Raw genomic sequence first — 24,617 nt, forward strand, 5'->3', positions numbered from 1 at the left:
CGACTGCGCCACCCAGGTGCCCCATCTAGCGGTTTTCTGTTAGAAGACCATTCTTGGCCTGCTGACTGCAAAGCGTATTCTCTTTTTGAAGGATGGCAACTTCATCACGCATCACTAACCCTTCTTGATGTACGCAACCTACTGACCTTTCTCTTTGACTTTTCAAAGCCAAGTAGATTTCCACTTCTTGCGAATTTAGCAGTGAGAGGAAAGAGCAGGGTGGCTCTGCCTGGTCTGTGTCTGGTTATGTCCCCAAACACACGTGTGTGTGTGTGGTTTCGTATTTGACCTTGGGCAGTAAACACAGAGCAGTAATTTCAGACTTAAGATGCTACATCATGAAAATGTTGGTTGGTTCCTTGTCATCACTTATGGGCTGTGTGTGTGTGTGTGTGTGTGTGTGTGTGTGTGTGTGTGCATGTTTGACAAATCTGTTGGGTTTTCATTTTGCTAACAAAGAGAACTATCTCACTAATACAAAACAAAGCTGCACGAGTTCTCTCTTCTTTCTTCTAGTTTTAGCTTCAGTCAAAAATCATGCGGCACTGACAGCATCGGCCTTCAGCTTGCTGGAGTGCAGCTGCTGTGGGCTTTACTGCCAGTCCCCAAATGCCCTCTTCTGGCTGATTGGTGGGGTGGGGGGGTGGGGTCGGGGGAAGCAAAAATTATGGTGATTATCCCCAGCGGCAGTGATTTCCTCTGGCACACTCCCCTCTATCTGTCGGAACATTCGTTGTCAAGTAATTCTAGCGTAGAGCAGTCACGGTCCTGACTACCTCATTAGCTGTCAGGGTCTGTGAGATCTGACAAGACTCTCTTGCTGGGAGCAGAAACCACACCCTTGGTAATCCCAGGCTGGGTTTTTATTCCGGCCCTTCCAGTGCTTCCCGTTGTCGGTTCTGCTTGTTTGGACCGCGGGGCTGTGTTCGGTTTTCTGGTTTTTGCACTCTGAGTTACCAGAGCGCATACTTGTTAGAACTGGAGACACAGCGCAGACAGAACACCCAGAGGGTGTGTGACGCTTCTCAACATCCTGTTTACTGTTCACCTCGGAAACAAACAGCTCAGCCTCGGCTGCCTGTAGTTGTTGAAAGCCGCCTGCCTCTTGCCACGTGTGCTGCTAACACCAGGCCCGCAGATACTCTCACAGAGAAATTTCTGTGATCAGGGAAAAGCCATTCATTCAAGCATCGACTCTGGTAAGAAGAGGTAAAACACGCTGACATGAACACACAGAGTTGATTTGCCCGTGTTCTTTATGACGGTCTTGAACCAGGCTCGTCGAGGATGAAGTCTCCTTGAGGGGCCCCGTGGCACCTGCACTCCCAAAGTGATGGTTGTCCGGGTGGACCTTGGTTTCCTGGACCCAGATGGTGCATCTAAGGGAGAGCCTTGAATATACTAACCAGATGATGCTGTAGCCTTAGTGGGTTTCGCTCGGTGGTCATGAGGTTCTGCAAGCAGATGAGCAGATAAGATCAGCCCCGTCTCTTTTCCTGCCACAGATGTTAGGTCTCTAGCTTTGGTGGTAGATGACCTAGCTGAATTAATTGGGTAGCACTTGACTCTTCAGAATCCTGGGCCTCCGTGCCGGGAACACCTCATCGTACCATCAGAGAAGTGAGTCTTGGCGGACCTGCTTTTTGACAACTCCCACTTTTCTCCCTGCTTGCTCACATGATAAAAACCTTTTGTTTACTAGCTTAATGACTTGGTGTTTTGGAAACACGTTTTACCGTTGCCCAGCTCTCCGTGGTACCCAGCTGATTATATTATGTTCTCTCCCCTCCCCTGTTCCGTTGTCTTCTGTTTCCCCCCTTCCCCTATCCCTGCCCCTCAACCTTGCACGCCCGCGTTCCCTCCGCCCCCACAGCAGCCTGAACAGCGTCAACAGCAGTGACTCGCGCTCCAGCGGCTCTCACACTCACTCCCCCAGCTCACACTACCGCTACCGCAGCTCCAACCTGGCCCAGCAGGCGCCCGTCCGCCTGTCCAGCGTGTCCTCCCACGACTCAGGATTCATTTCGCAGGACGCCTTCCAGTCCAAGTCACCGTCCCCCATGCCGCCAGAGGCCCCCAACCAGGTAAGGGTGCCCTTGGCTCCGGAAGTGGCTGTGGTGCCTGGACCACCGTCACTGGCCGGATGCGAAGAAAGATGTTGGTTCAGGCAGACCCCTGTCCTCTCGACGCAAGAAACCTCTGGATTAATTTCTCATCTTTAGATGTGTCCTTTCCCCAAAGGGTGAGAACCATAAGTTGGGTTTGAAGCCTGTCTCCATGGTGGTGATGGTCAAGTCGCCACATTGGTTTGGGGAGTCCTCTCAGGTAAGTAGACGGACTCAAGGAAGTTTGGCCATCTTCCGGCATCCCTGTAAGTGCCCGGCTTCGCATGCTGCTTAATTAACGGACGTGCGTGCGATGGTGGCACCTTCTCCGCCGGCACGTCTGCTTCTCTCTGAATGGCGGAGATTCTGTCCTTGAACGGTGCCTTGGAAACCTTCCTTGGCCCTCTCCAGTTCCTTTTAGCAATTGGTGTGAGGATGAGAATGAATCCTTAGAGCCCTTGCAGATAATTCCGTTGGCGTTCTGCTCCCGGGAGAGGGGACGGCGGGGAATCTTCCAGCCCCAGTTGGGTCAAGTGGCGCCAGACCCAGCCCAGCCCGTGGTTCCAGCTGGAGCAGGAAGCAGGGGCTGGACAGGGTATTGTGACGCCCTTCCCGTGCTACCCTCTCCGTCCTCTTTCTCTGAGTGCCAGGGGTCTGGCTTCCTACTTAGTAATAAGCAGCACAACAGCAGACGCCATCCAGGGTGCCCCACAGTGCCATCTGCTGGGAGCATGTGGCTCAGTGCCCGCTGTGTGTTCGGAGGCTGACCCAGCTTTGGCCCAAGATCCTTTGGACTTAGAAGGTCGCGTGCTTTTCTTGTATCCAGGTATCCAGTTGGCTTCACAGTCACTGACTGCAGTGTCCCCGGCACCACCCTAGGACATGCTACGTCTGCTATCTGTGCAGCATTGTTATCCCTGTTTTGTTGTGGAAACAGAGGCTCAGAGATGTGACTTACCCAAGCTGCACAATTATCTGACCTGCAGGTTGGGGACCTGGGACAAGGGTTTCTGGCAAGCAGTCCAGAGTCCTTTCTGTTCTGTCTCAGCCATGAGGTGTCCCTGGGAGAGTGTTTTGCGGAACACTTCATGTAGAGAAAGCAGCTGAAGTATTTTGGGAATTTAAGCCAGAAGGTTCCTTGCCTGATGTGTCTGACGTTGGTGAACCCAGAGGTTGGTTCTCAGCTCAGTGGTCCCTCTGGCATTTTTCAGCTGTCCCAGGAGACTGTGGCCTCTCTCTTTGTGGGAGAGAGACTTCATTTCAAACAGAGACATTCTGGGCCAAGAGCCACGACTTTGAGTTCTAATGTGCTTGTCCTAGCTGGGGCGCTTTGGCTTGGTCCGAAAGGTGTCACCTGCCTGTCCCCCGCCATGTGGCAGAGCTAAACCATACCTGTGTGTCTTGAAAGCAGAGTGTGAATGGTTGAAAGGAAAACAGGAATTTGCAGTTTCTTCCAAGGCTATTCTGATGTGCAGTCTAATTCTGTGTGTGTTTTTAATCAACTGACAAATTAACATAGTATTGTGTGCTGACACTCCTTTCTAAAAAAAGAGAGGCCACGTGCTCCAGCCTCCCTGACAAAGACTGTGTGTGGGTCAGGCTGAAGTGAGCGTTTCTGCCTCCAGTAATGTCGAGGGAAGCAGAAGTTGGCACGTGGGATTTACTTAAATCTGAAAGCTGGTGCCCAAGTTGCTTGGCTAGCAACTCTAGGGTACTCTAGGGTAGTTTTAATAGGCTCAGGGATGCTGCAAAATTTAAAACAGAATTCTATTTTTACAAAAAAAAAAAAAGGCATTACAGTGCTTATAATTGTAAGGTAGAGGGGAAGTTAAGGAAATTGTACAAATCGCATAGGCCAGAGGATCCAGTCTCCTAAAATGTTACCTTTAATTAGGATGAGGAAGGGCACACACATCTCTAAGGGGAAGGAGCCCTTCCTTTCTCTACTCGGTCACATGGGTCTCAACCAATGCCAAGTGATGAAATATGTGAAGAATTCTCCCGTTTTCCTCCACTGTGCCCTTTTCAAATTTAACCTCAATCCACTTGTGCCCAGGAGTGGGACTATGTCTGTTGTGAGGGTCTCGTCCTAGAGTTGTTCATTCCATGGAGGCAAGAGGTTCTTTAGGAAAAATGAACAGAAGCCAAAAGAAATAGGAACCTGCAGTCCTGGAATGGTTTATTGGTTCTTTTTTTCAAGTTGAACATACTTGAATTAGAGGGACCAAAATGAACAGCCCTAGTAAATTATAGTGATAACTGGCCTCTCTGTACACTTGATTAAGTGCTACATGCATAGATGGACACATAGAAAATTTCATTTTCTCTTCCTCTGTTAGATATTAGTGATCCCTGTGCCAAAAATGAAAGAAATTGGAGTTTTAGATTAAGGTTGCGGCTCCTCAACTGAGAAGTGACAGAATCGTAACTTAAATACAAACCCTCAAACTTTGGCTCCGGAACCACCAACCAGACTCTGAGCTTGAGGAGCCATCAGGGCGTCCAGTGGGTAGCGTGTCCTTGCTTTGGTTCTGTGGGGCCCCATGCATTGGAGTGTCTTCTCGGAGCCTTGCTGCTTGCAGGATGGAGAGCTATAGCTCTGTCCCTTTGCTGGAACCTTTCTTTCTTTGGCTGTGAAGGAGGTGGACATGAACATGACAGAGACGTGAATCTGGCCTCCTTGGCAGTGAATTCAGGAACACTTTGAGGAAGTAAGAGTAGACCCCGGGAGGGTTGGGCTTATTTAAACAAAAGGATGAGCCGGAGATTGGAGTTAGCAGCGAACAGAACTTAAATATCTGGGTGTGCCCGAAGCACTATCTTGGTGCTTATATTGGAAGTTTATATTGGAAGAGATGGTCTTCATCACTCATCCATTCAGTAGTTTTGAGCACCTGTCACGTGCCAGTACAGGACTAGAAAGTTTGAGACATAACGGTGAGCCCACGGGCATGGTCCCTGCCCGAGCCGAATGTCAGGAGACTGAGCTGGGGGCACGTACCCCGGCTGACACCAGGCGACTGGCAACACTGGAGGTGAAATAAAGATCGGCACAAGGACATGTTGTCCCAAGTCAGACCTCCTTTCTGTAATGCCCCAGATCTCTCCAGATGCTCCGTCCCTCCCTAGATGGCCCCTGGAAACATTGCACTGATCTCAAGGCCTCACTGGCCAAACCTCAAAATCATTTCCCGGGCAGAGAAACCTAAAAACCTGCCCTGTGAAGATGCAGCTTCATGGCTGGAAACCACCCTGCACGGGTGCAGAGGTTGCATGTGACACAGGGAGAGGCTGGGGACTGGAGAGGTATGGAGCAGAAGCCCAAGCTGGGTGGTGGTGGTGGAGGGGGTCAGTCCTCAGGCACTAAGTATGCCTGTGCACCTGAGAGATAGCAAAGGCAGGCCTCCCCTGGGACCTCGACTTGTGGCTTGAGAAGAAATGCCCAAAGGAACACGGGGAGTCTCACCGACCAGTGCCAGGCACACACTAGACACACACACACATCGGGGTCCTGAGGGGCTGACCATCTGGCAGGTGTCTCCTGCTGCTTTTCGAGGGCTTGAAAGCCTCTGTGTGGGTGCAGCTTTGGCAAAGGGAAAAAAATAACCCTAACCCTCTGCTTCTCTCATCCTTCCCTCTTCTGTGTCTATGTCTGTCTCTCTCTCTGTGCGTGCACTTCCCCACCCCATCTTCTTGTTTTGATTTCCTGTTACTTTTGGTGGCATGTGGTCCCTCCCTGCTGCAGAACTCGTCCAGCTCGGCCTCCTCTGAAGCCTCCGAAACCTGCCAGTCCGTGAGCGAGTGCAGCTCGCCCACCTCAGTCAGCTCAGGCTCCACCATGGGCGCCTGGGCGTCCACAGAGAAGGTGACCGGCTGGGCCCCGGCCACCGTGGCCAACCCCTCCTCCCCTGCCCCCCACCTACCGTCACTGTCACCACCAGGACCTTGAAACTCAAAATCTACAAAATGCATCCCAGGAGCAGTCCCTTTTGGGGACAAGAGAGGGACAAGGCTGAGGGCTTTTTCTTGAAAGGGTGCCTGGCTCCTGGGCAATGACCTTGCAGTGTCCTGAGGGAGAGGAAGGGGTATGGGGAGCTCGGAGGTGGAAGGCTCCTTCTCAGAAGTGTCGTGCGCTCATCTGTCCCCCCTCCCCCTCCCAAGTACCCCACCCACCGTGGCCTCCTTGTTGCGGTACCATCGGAGGAGGACATCTCACTGCATCAGAGGCCGTGCGCTTTTCTTCCTTTTAGTTCGCCAACCCCTCCTCCCCCGTCACCCCGATTTGGATTCTGCTCCTGAACAGTGTGACGATTTCAGAAACCCGGAATGAACAGTTTTCAGTTGTTGCTTGAGAATGTTTTAAATTTGCATAATGAGATGAACAAATCATTATCACCGTGAAATTAAGCCCCATTGCTTATGAATCATCCAAAACCATTGAGAACGCCAAAAAATTAAGGACACCGATCAATTTCCACACTACTCTAAAATGCAGATAAATTATTTGCTTGACTGAACACTTCTTGCCGTCCAGTATGTGTTCTTTGCCCCGTGGCCCTTCCTCTGGCACCACGGATCATCCAGGAGCAGCGGGGCCCGCCGCTTGTTTTATTTATAAATACCCAGGTCTCCCTCCTCCCTTGAATGTCAATGCCATCTTGTACCTCCACACTCATCCTGTTATATTAATTTTATTTTCCTCCCCCCCCCTTTTTTTGTTTGTTTTGTTTCCAGTTGTCTAACGGGTTTTCTCACTGTAGTTTGCCAAGTGAGTCCCATGTGGGGCCCGTGGGGGCAAGCCTTTCCCCTCATTGCCTGCCTGCCTCCCGCCTGCTCCCTCGGGTCACCTCTGTCCACCTTCCAGACTACGCTCATTATTACACCATTGGGCCCGGCATGTTCCCGTCATCTCAGATCCCTAGCTGGAAGGTTTGTGTCTCTCCTCCCTCCTCTCTTTCCCTCCTCCCCCTTCATGGCTCTGTGCTCCCCCCTCTTCTGTCCCACGGTCCTCATCCAGACCCCCCCCCCCTTGCCCCTTCCTTCCACACTCTGCCTTCCTCCCCATATAACACCTCTCCCTAAGAAAATTCCCACTGGGAAGAACCAAAAAGCAGCAGGCAGATCTGAGATAGAAATGTCCACGTGGAGCGGAGCTGGGAGAGGCTCCCTTTCGGAAACATTCATTCGGCCCGGTTAGAGGTGGTTAGACGGTGATGCCAGACATGGCCTTGCAGGGCCGGCAGGCAGTTCTACACTGTTGGGGCCACCGCAGGGTGTCACTGTTACCAGGGGCTGGGAGGGACTGCCCTTCTCCGCCATGTGCCTCAGACTTGTCCCTGGAGTCCCTTATTGGGCCATGGTAACGGAACCATAATCCAAACTATGTTTTTGGCTTATCATCATGTTTTATCTTCAATGTGAATGCAGACTTTATTTTTAGTCTCATTTGTTTTATATTAAAACATGTTTGCTTTAATATAAAAGCAAAGTTTTAAAATTATTTCCTAGCGAGTCCAATTGATGCCAGGAGGATATCCTACAAGGAGGTGCCCCGAATTTGAATCGCAGGTTAGCCTAGGCTGCGGCATCTAGAGCAGGTCTTGGCTTAACCCCTCACAGGTAGTGTGGACCCCTCAGGCTCCTCAGGGTCTTCCTGCTGACCCCAGAGGCCTGCCTTTCCTATGTGAGGGCCTCAGAGGGCACATCCTGAGGGCCCTCGCTGGGGGGCGCAGTATCCAGGAAGTGGAGGTTCAGCCTCCGAGCGAGGCTGAATTCCTTTAGTGCCTCCTGGTGGCCACTTCACTCAAGTGAAGACATTTGGGCTGCTGGAGGAGAGAGGGTTCCTTCAGGCATCAGAAGTGGGGGGCGCTGTCCCTGGGGATTGGGTCTCCACTGGCTGGTGCCTTCGGACACCTTAGACACTTGGTCAGCCATTAGGTGGCTGAGTCTCCCACAGGTACCCACCTGCCTGGTTGTTGAAGGCTTTTCATCTTTGGGCAGATATGAGGAAAGGGGAGGCACCCGGGGGGCCCCCAAAGGATTTTCCACTGCCTTCTTTTCGAGCCGGCTGAGGACATAGAAGGGCCTGCTGGCCTGTCCTAGCCTGAGCTTCCCCTACCAGGGCCAGCTGCCGTCTGCGGGCAGCTGTCCGGAGGGTTCTGCGGCCCTCCACATGGAGGCCGAGGCCCTGGTGCTTGACCACACTTGTTCTACTTAGGACTGGGCCAAGCCAGGACCTTATGATCAGCCCCTGGTGAACACCCTACAGCGCCGCAAGGAGAAGCGGGAGCCGGACCCCAATGGAGGAGGACCCACTGCTGTGGGTGGTGCGCCTGCAGCTGCCGAGGAGGCTCAGAGACCACGGAGCATGACCGTGTCAGCTGCCACCAGGGTGACGCTTTTATTCTCTGCCCTCTAGACCTGGCCAGCAGCAGAGGGCCGAGTCAGCCTTGCAGCTGGAAGGACCTGAGCCCTGTTCCCCCCGCCCCAACCCCGAACTTCCTGCACCCCCGGGGAAAAGCCTTGTATTGACCTCAGACTGGTAGAACTTTCTAGAGCCCGGGTAGGACCCATAGATGGGTGATGTTCATGGGAGCAGAATAGGAGCACTACAGAGGCTCCCGCTTGCGGGAGTATGCGGAAAGGCTCTGGGGACACCAGACAGGGCATTCACGGCCCCCGTGGCTTGTCTGTGTCTCTCTCGTTCCTCCCGCGTGCAGCCTGGTGAGGAGATGGAGGCTTGCGAGGAACTGGCGCTGGCCCTGTCGCGGGGCCTCCAGCTGGACACGCAGAGGAGCAGCCGGGACTCGCTCCAGTGCTCCAGCGGCTACAGCACGCAGACGACCACCCCATGCTGCTCCGAGGACACCATCCCCTCCCAAGGTACGAGGCGGTCCGGGGCTTCCTGAGCATTGGCAGGTGAGGAGAAGGGGTGCCCTCCCTGCCGGGACGAGGCAGAAGAATGAGCACAGCGTCAGCCCTGGCCAGCAGACCCGCTTCAGAGCCACTGTCATCCTCTGGGCATGCTCGGGAGAGCTGACCTGTAGTGAGCGGGTAGCTGCCACGTCCGGTGACCGGACTTTTGCAGCTTCTCCCGTGTCTCACCATCCGGGTGCAGGATAGCTCCCAGGGTGAACTCAGATGCCGCGAATGACAATCGGGTCATTTGTGTCGCAGCACTTTGTGCTGAGCGCTCTCTTTTCCCATTTAAGCTTATGGTAGTACGGATTCTCGCCCTCGTTTTACGCATCGGACAGCGAGGCTCAGTACCTCGCCCAAACAATTAACGGGCAGCCCTGGAGCTTGAACCTCAGTTCTGAAGGCCCGAGTTCTTCACCTATTCCAGCCAACTCTTCTACTAACCCCGCCTCCCTCACCACAGCGCACGCAGGCCAGCAAGATGGTGGCCAGGGCTAGGGCGCATCTGGGGGAGTTGAGCAAACGTGTTTGCGGTCCACTGGCCAGAACTTCTAGGACTAAGTGGGTCTCAGTGAAAGGCCGTTTTGCTGTCCAGGGGACATCGGGCAATGTCCGGAGACATTTTTGGTTGCCACCGATGGAGGGGGTGCTGCTGACATCTAGTAGATGGTCAGGGATGCCGCTAAACATCGTGTAATGCACAGCACGGCCCCCTGTCCCCGCAACAAACCTTTCGCCTGGCCCCAGATGCCGGTGGTGCTGCTGTTCAGAAACCCGCTCAAAGACGTTCACTCTGTGCGCTTCTGCCTCCCGTGTGACCCCAGTGTTGAGAGCACATACACACACCTCGCGGACGGAGCCTGTCTTTGTACCTGTTTTCAGGGGCTCGTTGCCAGTAGCTCCGTTCTTTTTCCAGCCTTCGCCTGGCGAGTCCCTTATGAGAGAGTAAGGCCTGCGATCGTCTAAGGGTTGTTTCTCTTGTCAAATTCCGGGCTGGAGGGTCTGTGGAGTTTCTTTCCTCTTCCCGCTCACCTCCTTTATTCCTCCCAGAGCAGCTGGGTGGGTAGCCCTGATGTGGCCCGGCCTTCGGGCATGCTTCACCGCTCAACAGGATCGCGTGTGTGCCTGTGACGTCCAGCCCCGTTCTAGGGCCCAGGATTACATCGGGAGCAGGATGAAGATCCCTGCCTGGTGGCGGGGTTGGGGGGCAGTTCTCAGACGTTAGGGGCCTCTAAGGACGGTGTGGAGATTGGGGGAGGTGCTTGGGATGAGGCTGTGGGTAAAGCACCTGGCCTCTCGTGCCTTTTGTCCTCTAGCACAAAAGAATCAAAAAGCAAAGCTGCTGCCTTGGAGATTCCTAATCAAACCTTATCATCAGTTTCAGATTATGATTATTTCTCTGTAAGCGGTGACCAGGAGGCAGACCAGCAGGAGTTTGACAAATCATCCACCATTCCGAGAAACAGTGACATCAGCCAGTCTTACCGACGGATGTTCCAAGCCAAGCGCCCGGCCTCAACCGCTGGCCTCCCCACCACCCTCGGACCTGCTATGGTCACCCCAGGGGTTGCAACCATCCGACGGACCCCCTCCACCAAGCCTTCTGTCCGCCGGGGGACCATCGGAGCCGGTCCCATCCCCATCAAGACACCCGTGATCCCTGTCAAGACCCCAACCGTCCCAGACCTCCCCGGGGTGCTGCCGGCACCTCCGGATGGGCCAGAGGAGAGGGGTGAGCACAGCCCCGAGTCGCCCTCTGTGGGTGAGGGCCCCCAGGGTGTCACCAGCATGCCCTCCTCAATGTGGAGTGGCCAAGCCTCCGTCAACCCTCCTCTTCCAGGCCCGAAGCCCAGTATCCCCGAGGAGCACAGACAGGCGATTCCAGAAAGCGAGGCCGAAGACCAGGAAAGGGATCCCTCAAGTGCCACTGCTTCCCCAGGCCAGATTCCAGAGAGTGACGCTGCAGACCTGAGCCCGAGAGATACTCCGCAAGGGGAAGACATGCTGAACGCCATCCGAAGGGGCGTGAAACTGAAGAAGACCACCACAAACGACCGCTCAGCCCCTCGCTTCTCGTAGGCTCGCTTAGGCTCCCAAGAAATGCTGCCAGTGGGGAAGGAACTGTTTAATTCATAAAACCTAATTTGTCTCGATCCATTCCAATCTGTAATCAAAGAAAAGATTTTGTAGGCAACTCAGAATACAGCTCTTTTGAAAGTACTCGACACCTTTAGCTAAGAATTAAAAGCAACATACGTAACTGACATAACTTTGATCTTTTAATTTGTAAATATTGACAGTTTTCTTTCTGCACATTTTAATCTTAGTTTCCCTTTTGATTTTTCTGAAGGTGCCAAATTCCATTTAACTTTTTTACAAGTCTTTGTAAAATTTTAAATGCATAATGGGGCGGGGGGTGGTCGGGGCAGGGGAACCACGAAGTAGTTCATTTCAGAAAAAAGGATAACTATACTTCGCTTTTTCTTTTCTCTCTTTTCTTTTTCCTGCAAGCTTTTGTAGATGCATTGTTAGTAGTCTGGCTTAGAAGCAAATTCAAGTTATTTTAATGTACAAACAAAATGGATAAAGGGGTAAAATCTTCACTTAAACGTAGTATGTTCTGGCTGAGAAAAGCAGGAGTAACAATTGATGAGCAATATTCAGAGAGAAGTGAATCTGGAAATGGTAGACTCTGTTGGGATTGGGGGGAGGGCCGTGGGAGGGGCACACTGTCCACATAGCCGATCCTGTTAACATTTAAGAGTAGCCTTGTAGGTTGAATTTCTAGTATCTTCATGGTAAATGCATCCGAACAAGCCATACTGGATTGCAGTGTCTGTTTCTGTAGGGTGTTTAAGGACTTCCTTTCTCCCACGATTCCTCTTGACTGCACAGCACCCACCTCCAATCCCGTGCATGCTGCTGCCGCCGGTTAGACCTAGAACCCCCCACTTCAGTTACTCGTCTCTTGTACCCACTTTCATGGGATCCAAATGCGTCCAAAAAGGGTAAGGCAGTTTTAAAAATGTGAAGAACATTTTAAAATGATGAGAGCAGGGAATTCTTAGATATAGCAAATAAATGCCTTTTACTTAACTGTGCCCAGCAGGCTGGGCGCGTTGAAAAGCCCAAATATTTTGAAAAAACTCGAGCGGATTTAACAAGGGTAACCAGCTTGGAATCTAGCAACTTGCCAATGTGTTTACCAATCTGGGGGCTTGTTTTTCTTATCTTCTTTTCAACAAATGGCAGTGAATTGGCATCATACCAAACATTGAAGAGAGGAGGATTTCTTTATTGTCACTGGGAATCTGGCCACTATACTGTCCCTTTTTTTGTATTCTAGGTAATGTTTTTGGAATGGATTTATGTCTTTTCTTACTTTAAGTGAAAGTTCGATTTGTTCTAATGCCCATTCCCTAAAGCCAACAGAGATTTGTAGGTTTAAGAGGGATCTTGTTTGGAGAAGACAGCCAGGTTTGAAAAAAACCAAGCAGGTCCCTTAAGCAATTGGGTCCGTTCCTCCGAACGAACAGGAGCTTGGTGGGTCCCCCAGACCCTGCAGGTTTCTGTTGGCTCTAATCTTCAATTACATAATCTTATGCTTTAATACATAAGTGCATTGGATGTGAGAGTAACGTACCTGTATAGTCACTGTTCTGTATATTAACATTTAACACTGCTGTGATTGCTCAAGGGCATTTTATGTTACGGCTTTAAAGCAAAGGCATGATTATTAGAAACTAAGCTTTTTTTTCTTTGAAAAACAAGCTCCTTCTACAGAATATAAGCAACAGTAGTGCCTGTGGTTTAGCCCACCAATCTTGATGACTAAAAGTAGCTGATGCATTGTGCATATGATGCTTGAGATGGTTTTTGCAAAAGCAGAAATCACTGCAAGGTAATTACAATAGATAAAAGTGGTATTTTAAACCTTCGAAATAAACGGATGTGACTGTACCTTGGTACAGCTTTTCACGTGTTTAGTTTTTAAACGTTAGTATAATCTGAATAAATTTAATATAAAACGTTGCCAAATTCAATGTAGAAAGAATGTGACAAAACACCTTGGGTAGTTCTGTTTGTGTTTTTGCATATTGTAAAAGCAGTGTCACAGCTAAAAATAAAGAAATCGTTTCTCAAGGTAAATTATTGTGGTTTAGTTGCTAGTTTGTACTGAGAGTTGACCTCTCCCTGTGCAGTTTTTTGTTCTAAACTTGTATAAATAACAATTGTGTAACGTGTCTCCCTTCTACCTTGTAACAATTGCTTCAGCCTACATTATAAATAAAGAACCACTAGAAAACAAAAAACGGTATTTCAAGACTTATTAAAACTCAGTCGCAAGTCTTAGCTGTTAGAAGACACCCGGAGACTCCGGTTGGGCTTACTCAGAACACCCACAGAACGTTCTTTTTGTGATGGCCGTGAACCCCTGAGAACACGAGTTGCCTCAATCGATGAACTATGTGAACACAGTTCTAATGAGCTATCACAAACTAAAAGCAGGTGGGTTGGCTGATGATGCTAAAAATGGCTCTAGCTTTTAGAGAAGCTTCTTCCGACATATAAAGAGTGCTGCTGTCCCCTTCCCTGTGACAATCCAGGCCACAGGAGAGGAAGCAAGGCTGGAACACTGCCTCCAAAATAGGTGTCACAGTTTCAGACTGGACCCTTTCACTGCAACCCCCAAACCTCCAATCCTGCGTGAACCCCACAAACTCCATCATACTTATTTGAGTGTGTGCTGCTTCGAGGTTTTCTTTTAACCACCTAAAATCTCATTCGTGGCACCTTTAGAAAACCAAAAATGGTATCTCAAGCCCTCAATCCTCACACCCCTTCCCTAGACTTCGTATTGCAGCCCCTGAGCCTTCAACTGGAGTCTGTGACTCATCTTCAGAGTAACTCCTGTATCTGGTTCTGTGCAGCTGTCCCTGATGATACGCGCTATCGACAGGACTCCCTGGGGCAGAGGACACTTGACCACACTCCGCATACTTCTGGCACAGGTGGCAGGAGACGACAGCGGCACAGCCGCTTGGTGTCACGTTAACGCGCAGAGGAACACATCAGTCACACCACATGGAGTTATTTTTATTACGGCACGTGTGTGCCCGTTCTGTAACTTATTTCACTCGCTAGCCTGACAGGCGAGGCGTCTTCCTCTCTCTCTACATGGGCCGCTCCCGGGGCCTGGTCACAATATGCCACCACAGGGGGGGCAAATCGCCTTCCTTTCGGGCCGGGGGCAAAGCTTCAGTGTTGGGACCACCGAGTGGGGTTTCCTCCTGCAGCTGCTTGACCTAGAAGGGGGAAGGGAGGAACAATTAGAGTCAAACTGACTGGAAAATGTGAAGTATCTGCTTTGAATCTGTGTCACATTTACATGCTTTCTGGCTCTCACTACTGCAAAGGGTTTTATATATATACCTGCCTTATTTTTATACCCACAGTTTAACTCAGAGAAACAATTCTCCTTAAAGGTTTTCCTTTTCTTAAAACAGCAGAGCCAAGAAACCCTCTGCCCCTGTCCCTTACTCATTAAGCAAAATTGCGACAATTACCCCTTGTTATGGTCCCCCACCTGTACTCCCTAAAAAGACATTTTTGTGTCTCAGCTAAGAGCTCTCCAAAAGCACCATTAGGAAACCTTAATTCTTCTATGTTAGAGATGTTCATTTTAAAGCCCCCCAAGTAGCAACCAGAACAAGATATAAAGTGAAATCACACGTGAAAACGTACTCCATTCTGCCTGATGTTGTCCAGTCACCCCCCGGTTCCAGAGACCTCCAAGACTATCCCTGTCCTGACAGAGGACATGTAAGAGACCCACTCGCCAGAGCCATGATTTTCTGGAACTTCCTTCAGAAAAAGTTCTGGATTGTGGGTGACCGGCGTCTCCAGCATATGTGCTGTTTAATCATGTCAGGTGGACGAGGTAAAGGGAGAACGTTTCTATGGAGGGGTCACCGGTGACTGACTGCAGAATGAACCTACTGCTATCCATGAGTAAATACACCCCTGCCCCCTTTCCCAAAGAGGAGACATCCCTTAGCAAACACTGCCCTCCCTGGTCACAATGACTTTCTTTCCACTCCGCCTTGGCCAAGGACTTCCTGCCGTCAACATCCTGGACCTTATCACAAGCACCCATATGACTTTCGAATCATGAATCAGATATCCCACTATACAAACACAGTGCCCCTCTCCGGCTCGTGCTTAAATGTCCCTTTGAAGATGCTCTTGAAACTCAAGAGATGGCCGGTTCACAGACCTCCTGACCTAGCTTGCCCTTCTCTCTCCACCAGCCTCCTGTCTCCGTGCCTCCTCTACCCACTTAGATCCCACCAGACCAATCACTTGAACAGCCTCTGGTCTTGGACACTCTCGACTGGACAAACGGTAACCACTCACTTCCAGTCTGCACCAGACAGCCTGTATTGCTAGAAAGAAAAAAATGCTGGCACAACTGGTGCCAACACACGAGCCATTCCCAGCTTCAACTGGGTCTTCACCACCACCTGGCGATCTTCCTATTCCCGGCGTGCTCCTCTCCCGCGGCTACCACATCCTTCCCACATTCTCCAAACAGGCTGCACCCACTTCATGCCTTCTCCTCCTCGCAAAAAAGAGAAGCCGTCCCGTACAACTCTCCTTTTCCCATCACCAAAACTTCTGGCCCAAATGTACTTCCACGCATCTTTCGTCCAATTCTCGTGGAGGCAGAACCCGTTCTCCTTTCAAAGGCCTGCACGTATGCCTGGGATCCCATCCCTCTTCTCGAAAGCTTTCCTTCTTGACCTTTTCACCTCGCTTCAATCTCGTCCGTTTCTCTCCCACCCCATCTCCTCATCAGTACACATGCATCCATATTTATCTTAAAAGAAAATAATGCCTCGGTCTCCAGTTCCAGCGAAACTTCTCAAGAATCCCTCGCCCCCAACCCCCCAGCTGTCTTCTCTTTCTTTTCCACTTGCTCCCACCAGTGCCATTAAACCCTCCAAAAAAGGCTCTCGCCAAGGCCACTAAAGCCCTTCCCGTGGCCGCAATCTGTGGTCATTATTTCCAGGCGTCACTCTACTCCACTTTTTAGCAACTTTCGGCAAAGGTGACCAACGCTGACCGGCCATTCCTGAAACACTTTGTCCTGGACTTGCGGTCACCCTTCTCCCCTGCGGGGGGCTCTGCCATCTCCTTTCCTGACCTCCACAGGTGGGAGCGCCTGTGACTTTGCTTGTCTCTCTCCACTCTCTTAAGAATCACTTACGTTTCTGTGGCTTTTATTTTTTAATGTTTATCCATTTATTTTTAAGGGAGAGCACAAGCTGGGGAGGGGCAAGAGAGAGAGAGGAAGACACAGAATTCGAAGCAGGCTCCAGGTCCTGAGCTGTCAGCACAGAGCCCGATGTGGGGCTCGAACTCAGACCGTGAGATCATGACCTGAGCTGAAGTCGGCCACCCAAACGACTGAGCCATCCAGGTGCCACTCTGTAGCTTTTAAAACAACGGATATGTCACAAATTTCTATTTCAAACTCAAATCTTTCCTCTGAGTTCCCAACTCGTACACCCAAAGTCACCTACTGACATCTGCACTTGGGTCTCACAGTATTCTCAAATTTAACAAACTGAAAACCAAGCGCTTGCTTGTCCCTCTGACACCTGTTTTTCCCTCATCTTCTCCAGATCAATAAATCATCACCAAACTCCAGGTGTTAAAGCTTGAAACCTGGAACTCATTCTCGATTCCTCCCTGTCCTTCATGCACCCCCTCGTGGCTGCATCCCGTCAGCCTTCATGTCCCTCCAAATGACATCCTGAATCAGCCCCTTCCCTATCCGCTGCATCCGCCCTGGTGTAACCCCCAACCGGCCTCTCCATCTCTCCTCCCACCCTCTCCAGCATACCCTTCCCACTATGGCAACGCTCAGCTTTTAAAAACGTAACTCAGACCTCCGCAGTGAAAAGTGTCTGAGGCACGGATGGAGAGAAAAGTTAGGGACAGGCGGGGATGGCAAGCAGGTCAGGCAAAGGACTGAGGAAGAGGAGGGGAGAAGCAAAACAGCAGAAAACCCAGAGACCAGCGACACATGGCCACCTGTTTGCGTGAAGCCTGTAAGTGCTACATTTAACACATCTAGGAACATCTAGATATACTAGGAAGTATATCTGGGAGGCAAGGGGCCACGGTGACTGTCATCACCGGAACCTGGGCCTCTGCGCAGGGGGAACAAAACCCGAGCGTGCTCCCGTGCCGCCCGTGCGGGCCGAGCTCTGCGGCGAAAGGCGGGGAGGACTCACCTCCCGCTCCCAGCTCTCCCTCCGCAGCTTCTTCCACTGCTCTCTCTTGGCAAAGTAGTCTGGATACATCGCCTTCTCGGACGGATGCCAGTCGTCTAAGCACCACTCGGGAACCTGTCCGGAGACGAAATCACCGCGTTGGCCCAAGGGAGGCACTGACGTGCCAACCACAGGGCCTGCCCAGGAGGCAGAAGGCAAAACTGACGGGATATTCTGAAGCACCGCACACACCAGACCGTTTCTGGCACAACGCAGCGAGCAGCAGAGGGCAGCTCAGAGTCAAGGAGCCCAGGGCCGAGAAACCTCAAGGCCAGTCCAAAGAGAGCCGGCACCACTGCTCCCTGACCTGCACTCTTCCTGCTACATGGAATTGTTACCTGTAATTGCTCAGAAATAGTGAGCACAACCCAAATCGGTTACCTTTAAGATGCAAAAGTGGGTGATATACACCAAGTAATTTAGCCCCTTCCTTTGTCAAAAAGATACCGCAAGACTCTGGAGCTGAATTTCGAAAGAAAAGCCTAAATGTCACCTGGGACAGAGGAAACAGACACTGCAGAAAAGTATTCACAATTGTCAGAAAGAAGTTGGCCTCCCTGGGGCAGGTGGTTTTGGGGCCAAGGGTTAAGGATGGGAGGAACAGAGTCTGCGGCTGCCCCCGCGATGCTCGCCCACCTTGTAGCACTCATATCTCTCGTAGGAGGTCCCTCCTGGAGACTCGGGGAAGACGTACGGCTGAGGGTGCTGATTGTGCCAGAATTCTTCCTCTGCCTCCCTCAGCAGTTGGGTGGCCTTCACCATATCCTTTTCATTCTTATGTTCTTCAAACCGAGCTCTCAGCAAACAAGCAAAGTAGCGGTATTTGTCCCTTCAATCAAAATGGTTTTGGAGATTAGAAATGTTATCTACTCAACTGAGCAGGATTACTGCCTGACAAGAGGCTGTACTCCCACTAAGCCCTTCTGGTTATGTAGCATGACTACCTGGACCTTCCCCAGGCCCTGCCAATGGAACAGCCACATCGTTAGGACTGCTTGCTCCGCAGTTCCCCTGCCCCCGACAGTGGGGGGGAAAAAACAAAAAACTGTATTAGGGGCATCCGGGTGGCTCAGCTGGTTAAGCTTCTGACTACAGCTCAGGTCATGATCTCCTGAACTCTAAGTTTGAAACTCGCATTGGGCTCTGTGCTGACAGCTCAGAGCCTGGAGCTGCTTCGGATTCTGTGTCTCCCTCTCTCTCTGCCCTTCCCCTGCTCACACTCTGTCTCTCTCAAAAATAAACATTAAAAAAAATTTAAAAACACTGTATTAAATACAACCTAACCACTTTCCCCACCTTCTCCTCCAAAAAAAAAAAAAAAAGAATGCAGATTCAAACAACAAAAAAAGATAATTTGCAAAAGAGAAAAACTATAGCCTCTGTAGGATCATTCAACACGCATTAAATGACAACTTACTGAATTTCCGCCTACTTTGTGCGAGGTACTGTGCTAAATTCTGGAGATACAAAGATGAGTAGGAAGGGAGGTGTTACACAATTCTATTGCCTGAATCAGAGACATAGGAGTTTGAATCCTGACTCCGACACTAACTGCAGGATTGTAGGCAAACTAAGGTCAGGTTCTAGAAGAAATGGTAGGCAGAGATCATTTAAAGCCTTTCAATAATCCAAGCCACAGATGAGAAGAGCGTGAAGCAGGCAACTGTGATGGCAGGAGAGAGGAGAGAGACATTTATGCTACAGAATTATGAGAGTGTCTGCTGAAATCAAATTGCTTGGGACTAAATCTTAGCTTACTCGCCATGTAACCTGGGGGTAATGTCTTTAGGCCATGGGTTCCTCCTCTACAAGTGTTAGGTACCTAGATCTTAAAGTTATCCTAAAGATCTGACAAACCAAATCATATAAACACACTTCAGACAGTGCCTGGTACCTCCTCTGCTCAATAATGTCAGCTACTAACATTATTACACTGTGGAGAGAATTTACAAAAATCAGTATCCAATTATACACAGCACACAAGTACATGTGTCACTGGCAGAGTTGGTAAGTAGAGAGTATTTGAGAACAATTCTAAACCTTAACGCTGAGTGGCTGAATAATGCCATTACTAACAATACCATTAGCTGAGACAGGGAATTTGGGGAAAGGATCAGAATGAGGCAGCAGAGAGTCTGGTTTTAAGGCATTAAGACAAGTTGAGTTTCAAAGAACAAAACAGTTGGAAAACAGCTATAGAGACAAGCGAGTGTAGGTGGTAACTCAAGTCCTAGATGATTAGATGAGGCTACCTGAAGTATATACACCAATTACCGAGGACCTGGGATGCAACCATGGAGAACAAAGAGCACTGAGGACAAAAGGAGAAAGAAACGTCCTAAGAGAGGAGGTAAGTCTTAAAAAATGCTGAGTCAATGTTATCATAGGAGATGCTTTCATTCTTTCCTCCATGACTATGGACTTTAATATTCCCAGATGCAGGGGAGTCTAGGTGGCTCACTTGGTTATGCATCAACTCTTGATTTTGGCTCAGGTCATGATTTTGCGGCTGGTTACGTTCAAGCCCCGCATCAGGCTCTGTGCTAACAGTGGGGAGCCTTCTTGGGATTCTCTCTCTCTCTCAAAAATAAATGAATTAAAAAAAAAATCCCAGATGCCATTCAGTGTTACCTGAATCCTTCATCTTTGTAAGACTGGTAATTCTCTGTTATCTGTTTACATGTCCATCTTCCCCATTAACCCATGAGCTGCTACAGCGGAGAAAGAGGACTTACTAATTTTTATTTATTCAGTAGCCAGCAAAGAACCTGAAATGCAAATTTTGTCAGATGAATTAATGAGGAAAATCAGGGAAGAGACTAACAATTCCACAACATTGAGCCTGGCCATCTTTCTGTCTAGCAAAGAGAAGCAGGTCAATGGCTTTCCAATAATCACAAATGGGCGATCTGGGCTTCAAGGATACCCTCCCCAACTTTTCCAGACCTACTTGGTTTCCCATCATTTAGAGCTTTTTCCCAGAAGCTCTTCTCCCGGGACTAGGCTTTAGGATTCTGATGAGGCCTGGCATCTACACATCTTGGGTTGCCACCCCACCATGCACTGCATCCAGGTCATGAAAATCTGTATGTCTGAAGACTATGTCCTAAGACTACTCTCGGATGGAGAGAGAGAGAAGAAAGAAGAGAATTACATGGCTGGTAAAGAATTATGTGAATGTGAAAATACTGGAAAGGGCTGGATGAAGCTGAAGAGGAAAGCTGACTCGAGGGGTCAGAGACTGATGATGCTTTAGGGTTAGGCACCTGAGTTTTAATCCTGGCCCAGCCACCAGCTGGAGGGACTTGGTAAATTACTCTCCCTGCCTATTTCCTTACCTGCAAAATAAGGCTAAATAATCCCTGACTCCTAGAGTTGTTCTGAGAACTAAAAACCAACGCACATATCACTGTTGCTTATACTAAGAACAAGAAGGTCACGAAGAAAGCTCTTATTTAGTAAGCGCTGAACTTCCATCGGTATTCCTGAACAGAAAACTGAGGCCTAAGCCAGATAAACAACTCTTCAAGGTCTCGCAGCTAGGGGCGACAAGCCTGGATTCGAACTGGGGCCTACGGCCGGCTTCCCACTTTGTCCTCCTTGTCCTTGAGCCGCTCGGTCCCCCGAGGCCTGAGGATCCCCGGGATCCCCTCCCCGCACCCTAGGTCCCCCTCTCCCACCTGTGGACACAATACGACTCCAGGTGGCGCAGCGCCCGCTTATAAAGCCGCAACACCTTCTGCTGGTGGGTCAGGTAGGCACCCGGCGCGCAGAACGCCATGACCGCCCGCTTCCTCCAGCGGCCGCGGGGACTCCCGGGAAGCGGGAGGCCGGGCCAAGGGGCGGGGCGGCCGGAAGGGCGGGACGACGGACGCCACTTCCGCTTCCGCCGGGGAGGAGCCGGGCCGCAGACATGAGTCGCTTCAAGTTTGTGGGTGAGTGCCTTGGGGATTCTTGGGCTTTTCTGATTATAAGCGTCGCTCGCCGCGGCCAGGCACCAGGACTTGAGCGCTCCCGCTTTTTGAAGGTTGAAAGGGCACTCAGTGGAAGAGGGCGCAGGGAGGCTTCTGACTGCCGTTAATGTTCTGGTGCTCGGCCTGGGTGCTGGTTTCACGGTGCGCTCATTTGTGAAAATTAACAAACTGTGCAGTTACGATTTATGCTCTTTTCAACGTATGTGTTCTATTCAGTTATAAGAGGAAGCGAAACTACAAAAAGAGAGGCCGTTCACTGTATTCCCCTCCCTCCCATGCGCACCTCCCGCCCCTTCCCCCTCCATGACGGAGAGGATGACAGCTTCAAGGGACCCGTTCACTAATTCATGCGTTCATATCCCAGTTACTCAGCGCCTCTGGTGGGACAGGCACCGGTCTAGGAACTCAAGGCACAAAGACCCTTATCTGCTGGGATCACCATCAGGTGGAGAAAACTAGAGGACACAAATAGTGGGGAGAAGAACAAGTTCTGTTACTTGACGAGTACAATAATCCGTTCACCATCGGTAGAACAAGAGGGAGAATGCGACAGGAACCAAAGGGGGAAGAGTATTTACTACCAGGCACCTAGGAAAACCTGAGACATTGTGAAAGCTAGGATTGGAAGGGTAACTTGGGACTCAAATGTCTGGCTGACTTTACTGTGTATAGAGTGGAGCTTCGCTGAAGGCTTTTAACCTTCATGGGTTAAGTAAATCATGGGGTGTCAGTTATGCACCAGGAACCTTGGGCTTTGCGTTATTACAGCAGTGAGTGAAGCTGGGCATGATTCTTGTCATCGTGGAATTTCCAGCTACTTGAAGGTGGGAAAATGGCAATGATCACATCTCTCTTTTAATAAGGCAATCCTGATAGCTACTGTAGGTTTGGTGGGGGAGGGAGAGAGCTAGGGAGACGTTTCCAAGCTTGAACTAGGGCAGTGGAAAAGGGAGAGAGAAATACAAGAGATGTCCGTATGCAGCATTTCGCAGCAGCGTGTTGATGGCGGTAAGAGAGCGTGAACAGTCAGAGATGACTCAGGGCTGGCATAAGTACCTAAATATGAGTGGAAGCATGATTAGTCTGGCAATGGGTAGGAGATGTATCGAGATCCATGTGATTTAGGTTTAAGTTTGAGAGTCTTAATAGGACATCCAGCCGAAGACGTTCACTGGGCAATTGGAAATGTAGTGTGAGAGGTCAGGATTATAAATTTAGACCTGAGAGTTATTTATTTTTACTACATTTGTCAATTCTACTTTTCAAAAAAGTGTTTGAGAGTGCACCGGTGCAGCAGAGGGGGAGGGGGAATCCCAAGCAGGCTCCGCACTGTCAGTGCAGATCCCGACACGGAGCTATAACCCACAAACCGGGAGATCATGACCTGAGCCGAAACCAAGAGTCGATTGCTTAACCGACTGAGCCACCCAGGTGCCCCAATCAGAGTTATTTTGAGCAGTATTTTTTACCAAGGACTTTGTGCTAATTTTGTGGAACTATGAAAGAACCTAGTGGCACAGTTAATTTTCAGACTGAAGAGATATGTACAGTCAAGACTTATATACCATCAAAGCAACTGCAGGGGAGAATGTGTTAAGTGCCACAAAAGAAATTTAAAAATGGTGTAGGAGAGCCTGGGGTGGGGCTGGGGGGAACAGCCCTCAATGGTCGCAGACATTTTCCAGGTGTGGTGTCTGTCCTCCTCCCCGCTCCAATCTGTGATATAATTGATGAGGGAGGTGGGCCAAGAGCCATGAAGCAGTACACAAGGAAAAGACTTATTTGTGATATAAAACTAAATCCTTGCCTCCAGTCATGTCTCCTTCAACCCGTTGTACATATAGTCTCCAGTGTGGTCTGTATAAAAATCAACTACATTTTTCTTCTGCTTCAAATCCTTCAGTTACTGTCCTCTGGAGAGTTGACGTACCTTGACATAGAATACAAAACCTTTTTGTGTTCTGGTCCTGTCCACTTTTCCAGCCTTATCCCTCTTATTTTTGAAACATTTGGACATGCTGTTTCTTGCCTCTGACAAGGTTTTAGAGTGGCAGTTTGGAACCGTAAAGTCACTTCTGCCTCTAATATCCAACTGACTACCATCTTGCCTGGTTGATTTTTGCTTGCTTTTTCAGACTTTGTAACTACACCTTTTAAAACATTATTTTATAATATTTATGTGTCTGCCTTTCCCACTAGACCACACTTTAAGGCGGATAATCAGTAATATTTCTTTGTTTCCCGGGGGCTTAGTACAGTGACCAATGGAAGTAGGGATGGGTAAAACAGTATATGTAGTTTTAGTACTATGGTGGTAAGAAAATTGATGAAGGAATTTTAACCAGATAAGCTAGGAAAGACTTCTTGAAGAAGGTGGTTGTAATTAGAATCCATTCTTTTTCCTGTAGGATCTTCATTTCTACTTTTCTGAGATAGCTGGTGTTAAAATTTTTAAGTACAGTAAAACCTTGGTTTGGGAGCTTAATTTATTCCAGAAACATGCTTGTAATCCACAGCACTTGTATATCAAAGCAAATTTCTCTATAAGAAATAATGGAAACTCAGAAGATTAGTTCCACTTAGAAGATTTGTAATATAGTACAAAATAAAAAAGAAAATACAAAATATAAAAAAAAAATAAATTAACCTCCACTTACCTTTGGAAACCATTGTGGCTGGTGTGAGGGAGACGAGAGAGGAGGGTTATTGTGTAGGACGACTTTCACGATCTCTAATGGATGCTGACTACAGTATGGCATTAATAAACTCTTGTCATCTACTGTGTTTAATGCAACTAGCGATAAGGCAGCAGAGGGAAGGGTCTATATCTGCGGGCAGCCTGACCTAGAATGAAGCAGAGCATTCCTAAGCTCACTCTTGGATGGAAAACCAAAGGACTGTCCATAGATGCTTTGAAGTGACAAAAAATACACTAGTGCCAATTGTGAGCACCTTCCAGTGTTCTGAAAAATCACTGATTTCTGCCAAACACCGTGGCCTGAGACTGAGCATCTGAGCATGAGAGGTCACCCACAATCCCGCAGCGAGAGAGAGAAGAATCATTGGTTCAGTTGTGATCATATGATGTTCAGTGTCATGTACTACCTGTATTGCAAGACATTGCTCGTTTATCAAGTTAAAATTTATTAGCAATGTCTGCTTCTCTTGCAGAACAAGTTACTCACAATCCAAGGTTTTGGTGTATATCCTTCCCCAGTTGAATACATTTATACATGGAAGTATTTTCCAGCAATTACAGGAGTGGTGTGTAACTCTTG

The 24,617-nt window shown here is 49.5% G+C and overlaps 3 protein-coding genes across 15 annotated transcripts in view; 2 read left to right on the forward strand and 1 right to left on the reverse strand.

The window, feature by feature from the left end:
- The window catches only part of MTSS1 (MTSS I-BAR domain containing 1), a 165,644-nt gene extending 152,308 nt beyond the window's left edge, over positions 1-13,336 (forward strand). For 2 of the 9 annotated variants that reach the window (XM_030304468.2, XM_030304469.2), the window contains 6 exons: positions 1,874-2,084; positions 5,851-5,970; positions 6,840-7,034; positions 8,323-8,496; positions 8,825-8,987; positions 10,402-13,336. In XM_030304468.2, the coding sequence (XP_030160328.1) occupies positions 1,874-2,084; positions 5,851-5,970; positions 6,840-7,034; positions 8,323-8,496; positions 8,825-8,987; positions 10,402-11,102 (1,564 nt within the window). In that variant the 3' untranslated portion in view covers positions 11,103-13,336. Of the gene's footprint in view, positions 1-1,873; positions 2,085-2,241; positions 2,326-5,850; positions 5,971-6,839; positions 7,035-8,322; positions 8,497-8,824; positions 8,988-10,401 lie in introns of all 9 variants that reach the window. The other 7 variants (XM_030304472.2, XM_030304473.2, XM_030304474.2 and 4 more) reach the window with 5 other exon arrangements.
- A 763-nt stretch (positions 13,337-14,099) lies between these two features.
- On the reverse strand, positions 14,100-21,191 carry NDUFB9 (NADH:ubiquinone oxidoreductase subunit B9). Of its 3 annotated transcripts, XM_030304494.1 has the most exons (5): positions 21,046-21,133; positions 20,101-20,133; positions 18,002-18,194; positions 17,327-17,440; positions 14,100-14,329 (listed from the first exon to the last, which is right to left on the reverse strand). In XM_030304494.1, exons 3-5 carry the CDS (start codon positions 18,125-18,127, stop codon positions 14,198-14,200), a joined length of 372 nt encoding a protein of 123 aa, XP_030160354.1. In that variant the 5' UTR covers positions 18,128-18,194; positions 20,101-20,133; positions 21,046-21,133; the 3' UTR covers positions 14,100-14,197. The 3 variants fall into 3 exon arrangements, with proteins under 3 accessions (XP_030160354.1, XP_030160352.1, XP_030160353.1); XM_030304492.1 differs by lacking the exon at positions 20,101-20,133 and having other exon boundaries at positions 21,046-21,191; XM_030304493.1 differs by lacking the exons at positions 20,101-20,133; positions 21,046-21,133 and adding an exon at positions 19,997-20,094.
- A 42-nt stretch (positions 21,192-21,233) lies between these two features.
- TATDN1 (TatD DNase domain containing 1) overlaps positions 21,234-24,617 on the forward strand; it is a 44,748-nt gene continuing 41,364 nt past the window's right edge. The window contains exon 1 of one of the 3 annotated variants that reach the window (XR_004343193.1): positions 21,234-21,300. Coding sequence is in view for 1 of the 3 variants with exons in the window: in XM_030304480.1 (XP_030160340.1) it covers positions 21,279-21,300 (22 nt within the window). In the remaining 2 variants the exon portion in view is untranslated. The remainder of the gene's footprint in view (positions 21,301-24,617) is intronic. The other 2 variants (XM_030304480.1, XR_004343194.1) reach the window with 2 other exon arrangements.

Source organism: Lynx canadensis, chromosome F2, assembly GCF_007474595.2.
Source record: "Lynx canadensis isolate LIC74 chromosome F2, mLynCan4.pri.v2, whole genome shotgun sequence".
NCBI classification, from domain to species: domain Eukaryota; kingdom Metazoa; phylum Chordata; class Mammalia; order Carnivora; family Felidae; genus Lynx; species Lynx canadensis.

Bases quoted from the DNA above. Each gene is read 5' to 3' on its own strand.
- NDUFB9 (XM_030304492.1), bottom strand. From the start codon at position 21,146: ATGGCGTTCTGCGCGCCGGGTGCCTACCTGACCCACCAGCAGAAGGTG. The intron at 18,195-21,045 runs GTGGGAGAGGGG...TTTTGATTGAAG, and splicing joins GAGTCGTATTGTGTCCACAG to GGACAAATACCGCTACTTTG. The intron at 14,330-17,326 runs GTGAGTCCTCCC...TCCCCCTTCTAG, and splicing joins GGGAGAGCTGGGAGCGGGAG to GTCAAGCAGCTGCAGGAGGA.